Raw genomic sequence first — 15,570 nt, forward strand, 5'->3', positions numbered from 1 at the left:
TACCTGATAAAATGAAATCCTTTCCATTAATCTTTCCTCCGTCTCTTCCACCAAACTCACAGAGGGCAATGTAGATACAAGAATTTCCAGGTCCTTTTCAAGAGACGCATAGTTTTCATCAAATTCTTCCCATTTCTAAAGAATTAAGAACACATGATCAGCAGGGGGCTTTTTCTAGATTAGTTCCAGATAATGACAAAATTAATCCTAAGAACAAAAATGAACTCTGAGACCGTACAAAATTAAAGCACAGATTCCAGGGGTTTCTGAGTTATAACCTACCCTAGTAAGAGCTCAGTGTCTGGTGGGAAACAACTCCACTTCCACTGCTTTGTGGAGAAGGTTTTAAAAAACCCAGTTGGTATTAGGGTTTTATGCTTGTCTCGTCAAATCGAGTAGGAAATGATAGGATTAAGTTAAAGTGATACTCTCAGCATGCACCTCTGTGGAGACCTCAGAGCCTTTCTCTTACTTGGAAAGAAAGGGGTTAACTTTGTAAAGTCTTTTTCAACAGAAGCTTCTGTTAGGCTGCTCCCAATGCTCCCTGCTCCAATCCCCAGTCCTAGGAACATTACCCAACAAACACGACCCAAACCGTTACCCTACCGTGCTGCTTGAAGAAGCTGTTTGAGAAGTTATGGGCTTACGCTTCATCAGGGGAGTAACTACTGCCTTAGCCTGAGTCTGCCTCGTCCTAGCTCTCTCCAGTTCCAGAGAAGCCCACCCCTAGGGTCTCAGCACTCTACAGAGCTGACTTAGGGACATGAAATCTTACCTGCTAGAAAATTAACCACCTTAGTAATTCTCACAGCTAGTGAAACAGCGGGTGACATGGCTGTTAGGGGCACTCACTGGGTCCATGGAGTCCTTTTTTATTTAATTTATTTATTATTTATTTGGCTGTGCCACAGGGCATGTGGGATCTTAGTTCCCTGACCAGGGAGTAAACCTGTGCCCCCTGCAGTAGAAGCACGGAGTCTTAACCACTGGACCGCCAGGGAAGTCCCTCATGGAGTCTTTTTTTTAAATACGATGAACTATTACTATAAATATCAACTTGACACACTAACTAGAAAATTACTTTTATTAGCATAAAATTATACCATAGCTTATCATCACATTAAAAAGTTGAACACTGGAACTTTCCTGGTGGCGCAGTGGTTAGGAATCTGCCTGCCAGTGCAGGGGACATGGGTTTGATCCCTGGTCTGGGAAGATCCCACATGCTGTGGAGCAACTAAGCCCGTGCGCCACAACTACTGAGCCTGTGCTCTAGAGCCTGCGAGCCACAACTACTGAGCCCACGTGCCACAACTACTGAAGCCTGTGAGCCTAGAGCCCATGCTCCACAATGAGAAGCCACTGCGACGAGAAGCCCACGCTCCGCAACGAAGAGTAGCCCCTGCTCGCCACAACTAGAGAAAGCCCGCGTGCAGCAACGAAGACTCAATGCAGCCAAAAAGAAAATAAATAAAAAAAAAAAAAGTTGAATATTTCTTTGTTTTTTGTTTATTTCCTTTATGTGCTAACATCCACCGTGTTAAGAAGTTAAAGGATAATAAACCTTAAAATTGAGAAAGAGCTTTACGTAAGCTTAATTTTTTTCTTTGAATTGGGACAGGACTGTCATGAATCTACTTCAGCAACAGAACATCTGGGCTTGCCCTCTTCCAGATGCACAATTTCTGAACCGCTGACTATTTCACCAAGTGATCTCATTCAAGATCTCAAAGTGCTTTCCCTTTTGTTTATTTGTTCACAAACCTGGAAGGTAGAAAGATGCTGTGCCATCCCTAACCAACATATAAGAAATCTCAGCTAACATTTCATTCCGGGAGTAGCAGTCAGAGCTGGAACAGGATTCCACATTCCTCACTGCTGGTTCCCACTTAACTACTGCTTAATAATAACCAGATACTTGTTTTCAAACCTAGAGGTGACGGTTGAAAATCCAGAATTCCCGGCTTAAGTACAAAATTTATGAAAGCCACATACCTGCAATAAACTTTGCAGCTTTATTCCACACTGGTGTGACTTTTCTTCTAGTAATTTAACTTCCTTTACTTGTTCTGCCCAAACTGTCTCTTTCTTTTGCAATAAAGAAGGAAGCATTTTGTTGGAGTATGTTTGGATCAACAGCATGTCAGCAACAAGCTTCCGGAAAAAAAGCTGTGAAATGAGGAAGATTTTAATATTTATTTATTTTTACATTGTGAAAAATCTTAAAATTCAAGTTACTTCAACATGTTATAGTGTCATTTACTTTTTAATCCAAAATCCCAGGACAGCCATGTAGAGTCAAACACACGAGAAAACAAAATAAAAATTGCCTGTGTGTCCATAGTCTTTGAGTACGAATGGAATTTTAACAAATCACAAAGAAAACTTACCCTAGGTAATATTTTCCACAAAACAGTCCATATTAAAGGGCAAACATTATTAATTAGTCGATTTAAATTTCCAGTGAGATCTTCCTATATCAGTTATTCCAAGTTTTAAGAAACTTTACAAAAAGTGGTAAAGCCACTGATGTGGCTAATTAGTTTCAAGATGATAAATTGGATGCATAGCTGTGTGAGCCCAAGAAACTCACATATTCAAGAGCCGGGGGTTCCTAAACTCTGGTTCTAACTTCTACACAATAAAATAGTTAACTAAAGGGAATTCACTGATGGGGTCTATTGGGATTCTGGTTGGTAAAAGCTCCCAGAATAGCACTTTAAGACCTTTAAAGAGGAAGGCTTTCCTTCACGTCTCTCTATTTAGAGTCGGCTGCCCCCTCTAGTTGTTTGGGGGAGACTTCTTATTAGGTGAATCCCTTCTCTTGTTCCTTGAAAAGGATACATACAAGGGTTTATAAAAGCATATATCATAAGGTCTGACACATTGTATATATCAGTTAATATATTTTCTCCTCTCCCCCGCCATCCTTTATACAGTATTTACCTCTGAATTTTTCTTAGACTAAGGTCTACTTAATCAAAAGCCTAGACTTCAGCTTATTGAAGGCAGGAACTCTGTCTTATACATTTTTATTATCAGCACTTAATTACTGCATATCTCTTGTTGATGTTCATGAGGTTTTGTTTAATGAAATGAATGGAAAACAAAAGGATTTATTGTAGCATTACGCTGGACATACATTTACGTAATTTAAATATTTCTTTTGATTTCAGTTCTCAGTAAAACCTCTCCTAACCCCCGAATTCAATTCCCTCTATTAAATGTTCTTAAAGTGTGTATGCCAAGTTTAATTTTAAATTTGTCTGAATGGCTCCTTGACAAATATGTCTTCTCAATCAACTGAAAGCTCCATAAATATTAGAAACTATGTCTGTTTTCACTCACAATCATATTCTTACGAGTTTAGCAGGGTTCCTGGTACACAGGGAGCACTGTAATAGATGTTTGTTAAAAGAATGAAGGAATGATGTAAATTTCACCAGGGAAGAAAACGGATGCTCTTAGTTCACACTCAGAAAAACTTAAAGTCTATGAAAAGGTGATCTGACCCACGTGTCTTACCTTGTGATTTTGTATTTGAGCCTGTAAGGCAACTTTACTTTTGGTTTGTTGTAAGTGGTCATGAGCAAGATTTTCCTTTCCGATATTCACCAGTTCTACCATGCCTTGCAACAAAGCATCTTGCTGGCTCTCAGTGATGAAAGGGCTGCTGAGTTTTGTGTACCTGGCTCTCAGGATTCCCCACATTCTGTCAAGTACATCCTGAAAAGAAAGAGCAGGTGTGCACAGACTTTTCCATCCAACCATGAAAATAACCCAAATGAAGAACATATCTAAATTCCCTTGGTAGAAGAAAAAAGTCTTACTCTTTACAATCATAGTAATTCACGGAGAATAAATTATAAGAGTAATACTCTTTATAATTCATAGTTCTGTTCTCTGCTCAGACATACCTCTAATTTGTAAACCTCCTGGAGTAGAACAGAAGGTAAATGAAGCCTCTCCCCTTCGTCTCTTAGTTTTGCCACTCGGCTCTCAGAGTTCTGCAGCTCCACTGTATATGCATCTGCTTTCTAAAGCGAGAGACAATACAAAAAAGTAAAACCGTTTAATAAGGAGTCTACATATTCATTTTAAAAGAATTAAACATTTTGTCTTTCTCCGGAGCTGGAATCTGGATGTTCCCTGTGGGAACAACATCCTTATAGCCGTGGAAGAGGGCCAAAGTCGAGTTATTCCCTGGAAGGCTCCCCAGTCTCCCTGTGATGAAACATCCAGGTCAGGCTCAAGGAGCAGACTCTTTCACGGGTCAGAAAGAAGGGAGCGTGTACATTTGTTCCAGGACTGGCCAGTTCCTTCGTGGCATCACACTCTTCTTCGTGTCTGTGGTTAAAGAACAACCTGTTTAATGGGTTTGATTTAATATTTGGTGCTTAACCCATAGCAGACTGTGTGTGCGGTGGAGGGGTGCAGACTTAGAAAGCTAATCTTTTAGAGGCAACAGGAGAGGAGGAGATGGTCTCTTCAGACCTCAGAGAAAGGGATCTGAAAGACGTGTTCGTGTGTCTGTCTCCCTCTGCCCCTGCCGAGGCTGGAGGGAAAGGGCTCCCCATGATCTAAGACTGTTACTGTGGCAGAAACCTCTGGCTTATGCAAATAAATGGGGCTAAGGCCCTTGTGTTCTACCGAAAAAAAAAAAAAAAAAAGAATTAAACAGTATAGAAAAGAATTAAGGGAAAAGTGAAAGTCCCACTTCTCTATCCTCTCCATTCTCCCCAAAGACCCACCGTTGACAGTTTGTTCCTAATGTGTTCAAAGCACGTACTGCGTAGAGGCATAGTACACATCCTGAAACACAACAGACTGCACACATCATTGTGTTCTGCAATTTGCATTCCTCCCTTACAAGCTCCTCAGCATCTCTTCACATCAGTACAAACGTATCTGGAGCCTTTCAAACGGACATATAGTATGCCATTGTAAGGCTGCTCACTCCTTCAGCAACAGTCTGCTCTGAACGGACTTTTGGGCTATTTAGAATCTTTAATTCAAGCAGTGCAGCTAGGTCCACGCTTGAATGTTCATAAACATATTTATCTTTATGCACTTGCCTTTTTCTTTAGGATAAGTGCAAGTCCAGTACCTAGAGAAGTGCCTGAACATAGTAGGTCCTCAATTAATACTTGCTGGATAAATGGAGTGAAAGAGCTGCTGTATGCAAGAGCATTTAGGCTTAAAGTTTTGATATGTGGCCAAATGATCCCTAGATGCTGGACTAATTGGCACTCCTACAAAGAGGGTGAGGGTTTCATTTCTCAATACCCTTCCCAATACTAAACAAACTTACATTTCGGGAAGTGATTCAGAAACACAGCTTATATGCAAGACTCTCTGGTTCAAGGTTAGGTCAGTTTGAATTATTTTGACTTGATTACCTGAAGCTGTTCATCAATACTCTGGCCACTAATTTCATTCAGAGATTGTTGTAAAGATGTTTTATTCTTAATAAGTTGATCATATAATCGCTTTATTTCATTCTGTATAAAAAGATAAATGCAGGAAACAGTGAGAATCTCACTTAGGCCTTCAGTACCTTTTTAAAGATTCAGTTGTCCTTCAGTTTCTGTGCTGTAAAAAATTTCAAACATATGCCAAAATAGGAGGAACCCCTGCATTACCAACATCCATCCAGCTTCAACAATTACTGACTTGGGCCTGGTCGTCTCTCTTCTGCACCCTCCCCTGAGCTTTCTTTTTTTGTTTTTTTTTTTTAAATTAATTAATTAATTTTTTTATTTATGGCTGTGTTGGGTCTTCATTACTGTGCAAGGGCTTTCTCTAGTTGTGGCAAGTGGGGGCCACTCTTCATCGCAGTGCACGGGCCTCTCACTATCGCGGCCTCTCTTGTTGCGGAGCACAGGCTCCAGACACGCAGGCTCAGTAGTTGTGGCTCATGGGCCTAGCTGCTCCGCAGCATGTGGGATCCTCCCAGACCAGGGCTCAAACCCGTGTCCCCTGCATTAACAGGCAGATTCTCAACCACTGCGCCACCAGGGAAGCCCGTCCCCTGAGCTTTCTTGACTGTACCTAACCTTCCTTCCCTCAGATTATTTGGAAGCAAATCCCAGATACCATATTATTTCACTAGTATATGTTTCAGTATGTATTTCCTAAATGATAAAGATTCCTCCCTTTAAAAATACTACAAATCGGGCTTCCCTGGTGGCGCAGTGGTTGCGAATCCGCCTGCCGATGCAGGGGATACAGCTTCGTGCCCCGATCCGGGAAGATCTCACATGCCGCGGAGCGGCTGGGAACACACACACGAAATACTACAAATCAATAATAATTCCTTAGTATTATTAACTATCGAGGCAGGGTTCACATTTCTCTAATTGCCTATACTTTTTCCTTTTGGCTTGTTGGAACCAGGATCTAAATGAGGTCCAATAGGCTGTAATGGATTAACAAGTGTCTTAAGTCCCTTGTCATCTGCAGTCCCCCTGCCCATCTCTCTCTTTTTTTGGTTTTTTGGATTTTTTGGTGTTGGGGTGGCGGGCTGGTCGTGGAGAAAAGCATACACACACATTCTATGCAGCTTGCCGCTGCCTGGGCCTGGCTGACTGCGTTCCCTTGGTGCCACTCAACATGTTCCTCCCTTGTGTCTATTTGACTTGGATCCTAGAGGCTTGATCAGATTCAGGTTTGATTTTATGGGCAAGACTCTTTCCTAAGTGATGTTCTGTTTCTTTTCTCTCTCATTAGATAGTTTTTAGTAGCTTCCTAACTAGTCCACCTGCCTCAAGTCTCTGCTCTAATCCCCATTAGACAACTGCCAGGTGGATCTGCCGGAAATGTACGTGGACTGTCATTCCTTTGCTCAAAAACTGTAATGGCTCCCCTTACCGAGAAATCCTGCCAGGTGATGCTCTTTAAGTGGCTGAATGTAACGCAGGAAAGAAACATTACTTTAGCTCAACCTAACAAATTCATACCCGAGAGTTTGGAAAGGACCTCACTTTCAAATGGTCTCCCACCATGAGCAGCTGAACTACCTTAAAGACCTTCATAGAAAGAGTGTCATCGCTTTCCTTAGCAATTCCCACTCATGAATGCTGCCAGGAATATGAATGAATGGAAATTAGAGGTCCATGCTACGACCTAAAACAGTGTCAAAGCAGCCAAGCGCCCAGACCCATACCTGATAACTGCGGTTATAGTCGAGGCCAGCTTTCAGGGACTTGCTCCTAGAGGCAGCTGTAGCCTGGATGTGCTCCAGGTAGATTTGGAGGTTATCAAAACAGTCAAGGAACAGGCTGGCGTTCTTGCCAAGACAAGTCATGGCTTTTGAAATATCATTCTTCTTGTCACTCATAGCTAAGCAAAGTTTTTTCAACTCAAGAGCCAGAGTCTGCAAAGTGGAGAGGAAGAAAGACACTGTGAACAAGGTCTGACCTTGAGAGGTTTCAGCTCTAGTTAACTAGTGGGCCGCCTGTGGTAATGGCCAACACATGGGCTTGATGGACGCTCCCTACCTCGTAGTGCACCTGCTGGGCACCGACATCCCCTCTCAGGAGCCAAGGGGTCTGCAGCATCTCCTCCACACTGCCCAGGCACTGACTGAGGGTCAGAAAGAGTTCAAGTAATTTCTTATCCAAATTTGCATATGCTTCTTCTGACACGTCTTCCTAAATCAAGAGGAGAAAAGGAAAAATAAAAATCACTAAGATTCCTCGCCTTCCTAAGCCTACATTTTCCCTGGTTTCCATTATAGTTTACAATTTATGTTATGCTTTTTTTTTTATAATTAGTCATTTCAAATGCATTGTGAACTAGGTAGCAGAATAAATAAATAAAATTAAGATGTTAACTCTGAGAGAAACAAGTTTAAGAAACTCAGTGTTAGGTAGTGAATTGACTACTGAATGGAATTAAAAGGTAAATCAAAAGATGAAGGACTTCTTTAGTGGGGCCATCCAGGTGGAAGCATGGTCTCAGATAAATCACACTATCCCTCTTCCCACTGTTCTCCGCCTCCCATATTTTAACATAGGAGAAAGTAGGTTAATGAAATCAAGTATGGCCTGGAGAAGGAAAAGAAGTCAAGAAACTTGAAGGATTCATTAGAAAAAGGTACATCTTAAAGGTAGGCATGGTACAGCCTGGTGACTGTAAGTAAATTAGGAGCCTGCCGAAGCTACTGATTACCCCAATTTGGGCTGTTTCCTGCCCTGTTCTTTGATGGGTACCTAAGCTATCCCGCACACCGCCGCAGTGTTAAGCCTACTCAAGGTTGGAAACCTTGCAGCTACTCCCTCCCTCCTCACCCTTGCAATCCCACAGCCCCACTGCAGACAGTACTAATCAATCAAGATCCTTGTTCCTGCCAATCCTGGACTCAGGTTTAGAAGCCTATGCACATGGTATTCTACACAACCACTACCAAATTTACCAGAGTCAGTAAGAGAGATAAATCCTATTTGCAATTCTAGGACTCATTCCATTATGCGTCCTATTATTTGTTCAGTAAAGAAAATTACGACCAATTTACAATATCACATTTCCCCTCATTTTTGTTATTACAATGAGGAAAATATATAACATGCAGCTGCTACCTGTGTCTGAAGATTATTTGCTTCTTGACGGAGGTCTTCAAGTTGGGTGGTATAAGTTTTCAGTTCTTCAGTTGTTGGGTATCTAAAGTTATATATACTCACACTGGGTAGAACACTCATATTTGTGGCAACCTATTTGAAAAAGGGAAACCCTATTACAAACAGTTTGAGATCCTGTGAATGTTAACATAAAACATCAAAAATGCCTTAACATGCTATCTTCCAAGTTTACCTTCTTGGAAAGTGTTTTTTGTCTATCTTGTCATTTATAAGAAAAAAATAATTAAATTAAAATTTAAATATTTTGGACAGCTTTGAAAAGTCATGACAGGCTTTACACAGACACTTGAGGGTCCATTTAGATAACAAAACGAGGGGAAACAAAGTATAATTTGAAAAATAGAATAAAACCACTAATCTTTCAATTTGTAGGGATGCTATCTATCTGTTTTCCAAGGTTAGCTGTTTCTTTTCCCATTTATTGGTAGACTCCTGGCATACAGCCAACTCTTACAATAGAATACAGTCACCTCCAGGGACAGATTTGCATCTTGATTTGTTATTGAAAAGCGAAATAAGTACTGAAAATGAGCTGTGACTTCAGAAAGGAGAATGATTCAGAGTTCATTTCTTTCCCAAATTGGAAAACTAACATATATAAAGGAACAGGATGGGATGGTAGATGACTCTGCTGGGGTGGAAGGGTGGAGAACAAGGGTTGTTATTCTATTGCTGGAAAAAGAATGATATATTACATGTTATAGTGTATATGACAAGGAGAAACCAAGACTAAAATCCTACCAATGAATTTGATTCAACTTTAATTGGTCAAATAAGGTTCTTGGTAGAGTAGAAGAGAACGGAAAAGTTCCCACCAGATTGGGGAATTGGGAAACCATTGACAACCTGTGCCCCGGCAGTTTGAGTGCAAAGTTAAAGGCAGAAGCTTGATTGCTGGGAGCCACGGTGCTATTCTGCTCATGGGCTCCCTGTTTAGAGAGACATCCATCAGTAGCTGGCACAGTACGAATAAACCCTTGTAATGGCAATAATCAGGTGTGATAAGGTGTGCTGGTGAGAATACCTATAGACAGGTACCATTGGCATAGGGGCCAGCACACTGCAGATGCCAAATAATATATATATATTTTTTAATGCTTGGCTTTTAGTTATTTATTTATGGTTGTGTTGGGTCTTCATTTCTGTGCAAGGGCTTTCTCTAGTTGTGGCAAGGGGGGGGGGTCACTCTTCATCGCGGTGCGTGGGCCTCTCACTATCGCGGGCCTCTCTTGTTGAGGAGCACAGGCTCCAGACGCGCAGGCTCAGTAGTTGTGGCTCACGGGCCCAGTTGCTCCGCGGCATGTGGGATCTTCCCAGACCAGGGCTCGAACCCGTGTCCCCTGCATTAGCAGGCAGATTCTCAACCACTGCTCCACCAGGTAAGCCCCCAAATAATATTTTGATGAATGAATGACACTCATATAGCAACGTATCATTTTCAAAGTTTTTTTTACATATATTATTCATTCCTTTACTCATTCAACATATAGTAACGAAGATTTTTTGATGTTCCAGTTACTACTGTGCCAGGCACTCAAATGTGAATCAGGCAGACACGGTCTTTCTTCTCATGCCATCTAATGGGGAATACAGACAAATACGCAGGTGTATAGTATAGTAAGAGCTATGATCAGGGAAGCCCAGCGTGCTATAGAAGCACAAAACGGAAGCACTTAATGCAGATTTCCAGGAAGATGAAAAGAGGACAGCTAAGTAAGAAAATCCACCTGGCATCTTTGCCTTCTGAAAATAAACAAACTGCTTTTTGAAAATAATGCAGAACATACACGTGTGTTTAATGAACGCTCGTTGGATTTTCAAAGGTAAACACACTTATTTACACTGTGTGCACATACACACTGACCTGGGGCTGCACAGGCTGAGGTAGAGGGAGCCGAATTTTTGATGAAAGTTCATGATGTAAATATTGCCATTTATCTCCACTTTGGCCCTGGGTTGACAAGATCAAGTCTGGAGCATCATTTTCAGGGCTAGATGCCTTACTGCTTTTAAGGGAAAACAAAAGGTGAAAAGAATAATCAACATACAAAAATTTTATTACATTCAGACAATGTTTTATAAGTGATATTAAAAGAAACACTGTTAACTCTCCCAACCACAATACTACCGAATGCCCGACTCTTTAAAAATATTTTACCTCACAGATGATGTCTGAGTTGTATCTTTATCATGTTGGCGATACTGAGGCCATATTTTGTTAGCATTAAATTCTATGAATTTGATTAAATCTTTCTGTTCCATTGGTTTTAACTCCAGAACCTATAATTGAATAAGATTCAAATAGTCCAATCAATCAAGGTTTTCAGTTAGTACCCAAGGGTTTCTTCTGTTGAGATCAGCTGATTTGGAATCACTTCCTAAATCATTATTTACTATTATTCTTTCTTGCTTGTTCTCGTTAACTTTTATTTTTCAAAAACTTATTTAAAATATTCACACAATGACCAAGTATTGTTAAATATATGCTACACACATGGAAAACCACCAAAAATATACTAACACATTTTGAAACAACAGGGAAAGAAGTGTTGCAGTTACAGAGGTAAGTTCACCCTGAAGATATTTGCTTAGTTTGATATAAGACGCAAGTTAATAAGGCAGCCAAATTCCAGTATCCCCAACTGTAGCAGATGAAAGCAAAGCAGCTACTGCAGTAAATGCTCAAAACTCAGAGCTGCTGCACACACAGGAACACTCACACATCACACTTTCTATTCAGTCACGTAAGAAAACACTCCAATGGCCTTTCAGTATTTAGTTCAATGGGAAATTCCATACAGAAAGCTTTATTCTTATCTTTATAACTGTTCGGGGCTGAAATTACCTGTTGCTGCTGGAAATCTTTTTGTCTGCTAAACTGTGGCCTTTCAGTTACAAGAGATTCAAATTCAGAAAGGTTATCTGGTTGGAGAACTTTCTGATGCTCAGAAGATTTCTTTAGCATGGTAGAATGCTGCAAAACATTTTATGATGGCAGACTATTTATTTAAAATGGTGACCTATTTCAATTCTAATAATGCGACTACACAATGGAAAAGTTTTATGTGAAGTAAATGACTGTATTTTGTTAATTACAATAATTATACACTACGATTTAATGTACTTATTTCATAATGACTTCAAAAACCACTATGTTTGATGAAGTGGTCGTTTTATCATTCCTCAACTTAACTCATCCAATGAGTTACTAAAAGCTAGGTAATCTATTGCACTTTTTTACTGAGGACAAAGTGAAATGGATATAAAAAGCAGACATGGTATTATGCTTATGAACTCAAATTTCCCCTACGTCTAAAACGTAAGTAGTTGCTTTAAAAGAGAGAGAACATATTAGGATAAAAGGGGATCCATACAGCCTGTGTATTTGGAGCCAATCTTATTTCTGTGAATGTAAGTCCTCTTAAGTAGAAACCACCAACTCATAAGTATGGATGCAAATCTTACATAGTAAGATCCTACTCACAAGATGAACATTTGCATTTATATACACAGAATGCTTTTAAAAGTCACAGCACACTTTAGCTGTATGATACTTTCATCAGTATATGTGAATATTTATAAATGAATAACAAAAAGTACCCTGGAAACAGGTTTTTGTGTTTCTGGTTGTCAAATTTTAATCTTATCTATAAAGGCTTCATTTTTCCAGTCAATCAGAGTCACACAATTCCTTTAAAATATATCCTTTTATGAAGAAGGCTTACAGAGAGCTCATTATCTGCAAGAACAATCAACCCAGTCAAACCAACTCTAACCAAACCAACACCATCACTAAAGACAACCTAGATGGGAAAACTACACAGCAAATGAAACCAATGACAAAAGCTAGTGTAACCAAGCCTTACAGTTTTAAGAGGCATAATTCTTCCTCACTTACTGTAATTCCTCTGGAGTTGTTTCCTTACTTCCACCCACAGCTCTTTGCTGATGGATCTACCATATGCATGTATCTACATACATGTTTATACACAGTCATCTTTTACCTGGTTCTCGCTGTATTTCTCCTGCAGCATCATCTGGACTTTTTCCAAATTGCACTTCACAGTTTTTAGTTTCAAGGAAAGTGCTTCAGCCTCCTGTTGAGTGGCTCCACTGTCTCCCAGGCCCTGATCTTTGCAATTCTCTAACAGAGAGGCAACCTTGTGCTCAATCTCTGTTAGCATAGCCTAGGAAATAAAATCATTTAATTAATCATAGGTTTGGTCCTAAGCAAATGTTACAGTCTAAAATAAGTTAGATTCACTCTCGTTACCTAAGTGTATATATAAAGTCCTAGAAACACAAGTTGGAAGGGACCCTGGGGAAAGAAAAACAACTTCCACATAATTCCTGTGCTTATCCATAAGGATACAACCAAACCAACTCCAAATCGGTTGTAAATAAATAAATTGGTTGTAAAATAATCTAAAACAAGTGATTCTATATTCACCTTAGAAAACAGAGCTTAATATATCCATTATAGCATAGTGGTTAAGACCACAGACACAGGAACTAGACTGCCTAGGTTCAGATCTCAGCCCTGCCACTTCGTAGCTGGGAAAATTTGGGCACCTTATACTGTATGGTTGTGCCTCTAGTCATCTGCAAAATGGGGATAATAACAGAACTTACCTCCTGAGGTCACTTTGAGAAGCTAGAGTTAAATCCACATACTTTGGCCAGGGCTTGATACGTAGTCTGTGCCAACTATTATTTTTTTCCCCACCTTCCTAACCTTTTTCTATTGCAATCCAAGTGCTGAGTAGTAATAAAAAAAGAATTCTTTGAAAATCCTTTCCTTTGCTCTTTTCCTTCGCTTTCTCAAGCCAAATAAGCTTCCCAAATATCAGAAGACGACTACAGAAGACATAATTTAGAACCTAAAACACTTAGTCATTGATACAACTGTCCAACTTACACCCGGATCTAAAAATAAATCAGGAGGATGAAGTAAGTTTCCCAGTAAGTCACCATCATTGTTTTCCTCTGAACAGATCAAGTTTGCCCTCTCCTGGGGCTCAGGAGCCCCAAAAGTCATGTCAACTGGCTGGGCACACGAATGTAGCAGCAGCATTCAGCCTTACATGCCGGCACTGTGAATGCTTGGGCTAAAATAGTGTGTGACTATGAACAAGTTCAGTTCTTTGAGAGAAACTTAAGGAAGAACTCTATTCTTAAAACAAATTTTCACATAACAAACTTATAACTTCTCCATTCAAGCAAATTACTTGTATCCTCTATAATACAGACTCTTCTAAGCTTAAACAATATGTACTTATAGATTTTAAAGTGGCTGTAAACAAAGTATACTATAATTCTGCACTCTTTTTCTCCATTTAGCTATTTTATGTATACATTTTCATGTGTCTACATACATATACTTCATGATTCCTATTTTAATAGCCACAAGTCAATACTCTATAATTCTCTTAATCTCCCTACTGTTAAGCCTTTCAACTGCTTCCAGGGCTTCACTTCTGTAATCAATGCAGCCATAAATATTCTTCTCCTTTCGGGTTATTTTCAGAGGGTAAATTTAAAGTAATGGGATTATTAGGTCAAAGAAGATGGACATCTTATCTGCTGACAGCTGACTTCCCAAAACATTGAACCAATCAGACAGACATTAGTGAATCTATTTCTCCAGAGTTTTCCAGGATGGTATAATTTTTGCCAAGGTAATGTAGGAACAAAACAACAGCTGTTTTGATTCACAAGTCTTTCATAATCAAGGCTAAACATTCTTCTCAAATATTAAATTACCGAATATAATTTTTTCTTGACCGATCTGTTTGCTCCTGTCCTTTGGACATTTTCCCTCTGGCAACTCAATGTTTTTACAGACCACTGTAAGGCTTTTTATATGTTTCAAAGTTAAACTGTACGTGTAATGGTGTTATATAAATGAGCCAAAGTTGGCCCCTGTATATTGACCCATATGTTGTTCATTTCTTCACAGCAGAAATATCAGCTCACATTTCACTAGTGTCAGACTCAAAACTGGACCCCCATATCTGTTAGCCATGGTTAAGTCAAACTTTGGTGCTCTAAAGACCCCAGCCTCTGCTATCCTTCAGAGCTCTCTGGCATCACCTAGACATGAGGCCCTCTGGACTGCCCATCTTCTGGGAGTTCCATTGTCTCTTCCCTTCCGGGCGGTGGTCCCACCCTCACTCCTTGCCAAAGCCTCTGGAAGGTCCCCTGCCATGAGAGACTTTCCAGTCCCTCCAGGTCCCACCAAAACGCTTTATTTGGTCCCACCAAATAAAGCTCATTGCGAGCTACTGCCACCTTGCGGTCCTATTTTTACCTTGAGCAGCTCTCACATCCTTGAACTCACTACAAGTGGCCCAAGGACCAGATTTTGGTACTGATCAAGGAATTGGCTCTGGGGGTCTAACCCAGTCAGCAGGACAATCAATTGGCAGGTGGCTTCTGAATAGCCTTAAGTGGCTAGGTCTCAACATCTGGAATACTGCAGGTTCAGATTAGAGTAGCACTGCTCTGTGCTGAATTACACTGTCTTCTCCAGACTCTCGAGCGCCGCATCAGCTAGATCATGTAGTAGTGCCAGTATTTGAGTGAATCCGCCCTCGGAGCTGACTTTTGGGGTGAGAAATGCTGAGCTGCCCAAGGAAGGAAGTTCAGCTTGCTTACCTGGGTCCCACTGGACAGGCACCGGATGTTGTAAGACTGTTGAGTCTGAATGGAAAAAGGGGAGGAGTGCCGGCCTCCGGCCAAGGTGGGTCTTCCCCAACCCCATAATGGGATATAGTGGGTGGAGCTCCCTGTGGGCTGGCCAGTGACTTGGGTTACTCTGGGAGGAAGTCCTTGTCCCTGGGACCAGTGCAAGCGAGCCAATCTGGCCAAGGCAGGTCTTAAGTGCCTTTAGGGGAGGCGCCTCGGCTGGACTGGGCTGGGCTGGGCTGGG

The 15,570-nt window shown here is 40.7% G+C and overlaps 2 protein-coding genes across 2 annotated transcripts in view; one reads left to right on the plus strand and one right to left on the minus strand.

Moving 5' to 3' along the window:
* Nucleotides 1-15,570, plus strand: part of ESR2 (estrogen receptor 2) — a 175,180-nt gene that overhangs the window by 133,321 nt on the left and 26,289 nt on the right. The window lies entirely within an intron of this gene.
* The window catches only part of SYNE2 (spectrin repeat containing nuclear envelope protein 2), a 311,661-nt gene that overhangs the window by 77,750 nt on the left and 218,341 nt on the right, over nt 1-15,570 (minus strand). Inside the window, exons 67-78 of the mRNA XM_024750801.1 lie at nt 12,644-12,826; nt 11,485-11,613; nt 10,798-10,919; nt 10,504-10,645; nt 8,580-8,711; nt 7,500-7,652; nt 7,166-7,375; nt 5,400-5,501; nt 3,918-4,037; nt 3,526-3,726; nt 1,996-2,169; nt 4-135 (exon numbers count right to left, since the gene is read on the minus strand). Coding sequence (XP_024606569.1) covers nt 4-135; nt 1,996-2,169; nt 3,526-3,726; nt 3,918-4,037; nt 5,400-5,501; nt 7,166-7,375; nt 7,500-7,652; nt 8,580-8,711; nt 10,504-10,645; nt 10,798-10,919; nt 11,485-11,613; nt 12,644-12,826 — 1,800 coding nt within the window. The remainder of the gene's footprint in view (nt 1-3; nt 136-1,995; nt 2,170-3,525; nt 3,727-3,917; nt 4,038-5,399; nt 5,502-7,165; nt 7,376-7,499; nt 7,653-8,579; nt 8,712-10,503; nt 10,646-10,797; nt 10,920-11,484; nt 11,614-12,643; nt 12,827-15,570) is intronic.

The sequence above is a fragment of the Neophocaena asiaeorientalis genome, unplaced genomic scaffold (assembly GCF_003031525.2).
Source record: "Neophocaena asiaeorientalis asiaeorientalis breed wild unplaced genomic scaffold, Neophocaena_asiaeorientalis_V1.1 scaffold140, whole genome shotgun sequence".
NCBI classification, from domain to species: domain Eukaryota; kingdom Metazoa; phylum Chordata; class Mammalia; order Artiodactyla; family Phocoenidae; genus Neophocaena; species Neophocaena asiaeorientalis.